Source organism: Aplysia californica, unplaced genomic scaffold (assembly GCF_000002075.1).
Source record: "Aplysia californica isolate F4 #8 unplaced genomic scaffold, AplCal3.0 scaffold01106, whole genome shotgun sequence".
Classification (NCBI taxonomy): Eukaryota; Metazoa; Mollusca; class Gastropoda; order Aplysiida; family Aplysiidae; genus Aplysia; species Aplysia californica.
In genome coordinates, this window is record NW_004798376.1 from 35,096 (window position 1) to 38,928 (window position 3,833).

General features: G+C 42.2%; 2 protein-coding genes across 2 annotated transcripts in view; one reads left to right on the top strand and one right to left on the bottom strand.

The window, feature by feature from the left end:
• LOC101861630 (glucose dehydrogenase [FAD, quinone]) overlaps positions 1 to 3,253 on the top strand; it is an 18,828-nt gene extending 15,575 nt beyond the window's left edge. The window contains exon 4 of the mRNA XM_005111706.3: positions 343 to 3,253. Coding sequence (XP_005111763.1) covers positions 343 to 1,696 — 1,354 coding nt within the window. The 3' untranslated portion in view covers positions 1,697 to 3,253. The remainder of the gene's footprint in view (positions 1 to 342) is intronic.
• The window catches only part of LOC106013672 (protein lev-9), a gene marked incomplete at both ends in the record, with an annotated part of 36,831 nt that extends 32,998 nt beyond the window's left edge, over positions 1 to 3,833 (bottom strand). The window contains 1 exon segment of the mRNA XM_013090010.1: positions 3,770 to 3,833. Within this exon segment, the coding sequence (XP_012945464.1) occupies positions 3,770 to 3,833 (64 nt within the window).

A 3,833-nucleotide genomic window follows, 5' to 3' on the forward strand; every position in this document is an offset into this window, starting at 1 on the left:
AGAGAGAGAGAGAGAGAGAGAGAGAGAGAGAGAGAGAGACAAGAAGAAAGACAGAGAGAAATAGACAGAGCCAGAGACAGAAAGATAGAAACTGAGAAAGAGACAGTGAGAGAGAGAGAGGGGGATAGGGAGAGATAGGGAGAGAGAGGGAGAGGGAAAGGGAGAGCGAGAGGGAACGTTAGAGGGAAAGAGAGAGAGAGAGAGAGAGAGAGAGAGAGAGAGAGAGAGAGAGAGAGAGAGAGAGAGTGAGAGAAAGAAAGAGAGAAAATCGGATAATCTAGATATCTCAGTCAACCGACTGTTTTCGTGAGTAAAGACATCTGGCTAAAATTTTTATTTCAGGCACGTTCTTCCTTACTTCAAAAGATCAGAGCGGATAACAAATCCAGACAACATAGAACCGGGGTTCCATTCTTCGTCTGGGTCTCTCGGCGTAACCAAAATCATGGATTCCTATGCGATAAGAGATGTCCTCGTAGAAGGTTTCAAGGACATCGGGTTTGAGTACAACCCTGACTACAATGGGCGTAAAATGATGGGTGTATCTCGCTCCCAGATCACCACGGCGAATGGAGTTCGCACGGACACCGCCGAGTCTTTCATCTGGCCCATTCTGGAACGTCCGAACCTGCACGTCACGCTGGATGCTCACGTGCAAAAGGTCATCGTTGATCAAGCCACAAAGGCTGCAACAGGGGTCGAGGTCATTATTCGAGGTCAAAAGGTGAAGGTGAAGGCCAGAAAAGAGGTGATTCTCTCCGCCGGGGCTGTGGGGTCGCCTCAGATCCTTATGCTCTCCGGGATCGGCCCTATGGAGCATTTGAAAGAAATGGGAATTCCCGTTGTGACGGACTTGCCCGTGGGGAAAAACCTTCACGATCACTTCGGCATCGACGTCCCGATCGCAGTGGACAAACCCATCACAGTCTCAGAGTCGTCAGTTACGTCACTGTGGTCATTGCTTCGGTACAGTTTGTTCGGAACAGGTCCTCTGTCTGTCTCGGGATGTGAGGTCATGGCGTTTACAGCCACGTCCCAGGAGCTGAAGCAAAAAGACTGGCCCGACGTACAGGTTTTGTTCACGGGCTCGGTGCTTAAGACTCCGATACTACAGACCCTTCATCAGAGCAGCCAGGTCTCCAAAGAGCTGGAGGAGCAGAGGGACACAGCGTCATACGGATTGACATGCGCGCCCAATTTTCTACGACCTAAGAGTAGGGGCCAACTTCGGTTAAAATCTCGCGATCCTTTCGAGTACCCAGCGCTCGATATGAACTACCTCGATGAACAGATGGACGTAGACGGCATCGTTCTCGGGATGGAAATTTGCCAAAAACTGGCGTCATCAAAACCGTTGAAAGCCGTCGGTGCTAGGCTGACGGACACGAAGCCACTGAGCATCTGCAGCGAGCACAAGTTCAACTCAAAAGCGTACAAGGACTGTGTGGTGAGGGCGCGTCTACTGCCCATCTACCATCCGTCGGGGACTTGTAAAATGGGAAAGGTCAGTGACCCAACCACGGTCGTTGACCCTAATCTAAAGGTCAAGGGCATTGCAGGTCTCCGTGTGGTGGACGCGTCTATAATGCCAAGCATCGTGTCCGGAAATACTCACGCCTCGGTTGTCATGATAGCCGAGAAGGCTTCAGACATGATCATGGGCCAGACCCCGCCTCCTCCCGAGGACCCTCTCTAAATACTATATCATGTCTGAAGACTCCAGTGACAAAACAGATATTCAATATGTCTGAAGACTCCAGTGGCAAAACAGATATTCAATATGTCTGAAGATTCCCCCTGCAGATAAGTCACAATCTAAGAAACACAATTTTCCCTTGGTCTTTAAAAATCGAAGTTTCTTTTCCGTAAATGATCCCATGCACCTAAGTTCTGTGCTATGTAAGGTTAAAAAATGCTAAACTCACAATAAGATACCGACTTTCAAACTTTATATTTCCATTTTCTCTCATTCCATAAAACTTGACTTGTTCGATTTTTCACTAGAGTCCTCATCTATGTATACTTCTATCTATGAATATTTTTCAGTTGTCAGATCTGAAGCACATAGTGACGATCATAGTACCCGATTCTTTCGTAATCAGGTCAGTTTTTCGGATTGTATTGTTTGTCATATTGTTGTTTAGGCTGTATTCGTATGTTCCCCTTTGTCTTCCTCTGCTCGTATTTCCCTCTTTTTTTATACACGAAAGTAATAGTTAAAATCTCTTTGTTCTAATTATGAGGCCAAAGAACATTAGTTGTCTTTTCCTGGTGGTTTTGATTAGAGACCTATCACGTTCTGCAATTTGGGACACTTTTGTATTTGCAGTAAGTATAATTCTATCCATCTGAGAAAAATCTACCATAAGAAAAAAAATGAAGAAAAAGAAATAAACGAGACAGTTTAATAACTTGATTACTTTCCCTTCTATTAAGTTCTCAACATAAATCACACTGTTGCTTCAAATTTCTAATCGCTTTTTTTTGTAACTGATCAGTATTCACAGCAGCATACATGGCCTTATATAATTCTCATATTTTGGTTGAGACTTAGAGGCTTCTGTTTATCAAGAATGGGCTGACTTTTATTGAAACTGTTTTTGCCTATTGTTATTCTTATTTGGCATCAGATGTAATAATAATAATAATATTCTAGATATTCAAGCTTCTGAACTTCCTTGATCTTTTCGTATTTGCTTGTGATATTACAAACAGGATTTACAGCTTTTCAACACGTTACATTGCATTTATTCGTTATCACACTATCCAAGAACATGTTCATTTTCCAGTGTATCAGTTTGTAGAAGCTATGATATTGAATGTGAATCAGCATTCAAAACTGTATCATTTAAATATCACATGCTTTTAATATATTATTCTCAATTAACTTTGACGCCTACACGTTCCTTTATGTTTCCAAGAATTATTTTACTGTGTACACCTGGTGTCTAAAAAGGACCCAGTCAATAACGTGATAGTCATTGAGTCAATTTCAATAAAACTTCGAACAAATACAATTCCACCAGTCGGACACGTCATAATTTGTCAGTGTGAACATAACTTACATTTGCGAAAAATATCACGCTTTTAGAATTTCAGTTAAAATTGAGCCAAATGCAAAACTTTACGTCTTCTTACAGATCAACCATATTGTTCTATTTAAAAAAAACTTGTTTGTGCATTTAAAAACAAACTTAATCAAAAGTGATTTTGCCAAATAAAGTCAACGAGAGAGGTGACTATTTAAATTGTATGCTCCGGGTGTTGACTATTTCTTTACTCCAGTACGCGTGACGTGGTCCTGGGTCAATTCTTTTGATCTTCTGTTCAACATTGAGGTTCAGCTTTTCACCTGTTTGTGGGTCGTTTCCGTAGACTCTGTCTATTCAGAAATCACCCAGGGGGAATAGCAATAGCTGAAGGGGTTCAAGTCGAGGGGACGCAATTACCATTCAATTGTAAGCTTCCGGCTTACAAGATGTTCCACAAACCTTTCTTGCAACAATACACAAATACAAAAAACCACCCCTTGTTTGTTTTAGTAAGAGTTCTACGGCATTAGCAACACAATAAAGTCATATCAGTGCCGAAGATTAGAGGTGTTACAAGAGAGTAACATACACAAAAAAGAAGGAGGGGAGATAAAGACGATAGACGTTTGATAGGAAAGAAGAAACGACCCCCCCCCCTCCAACTCACATAACAAACAAACAAACAAACAAACAAAAAAGAAAAGAAAAGTGGCAACAAAGAACAATCACTTACTCACCTTCATAATTCGCAGCGAGCAGTAGTCCAAACGTAACGAGGAAGACCGGGGCAAATTTCCCGGT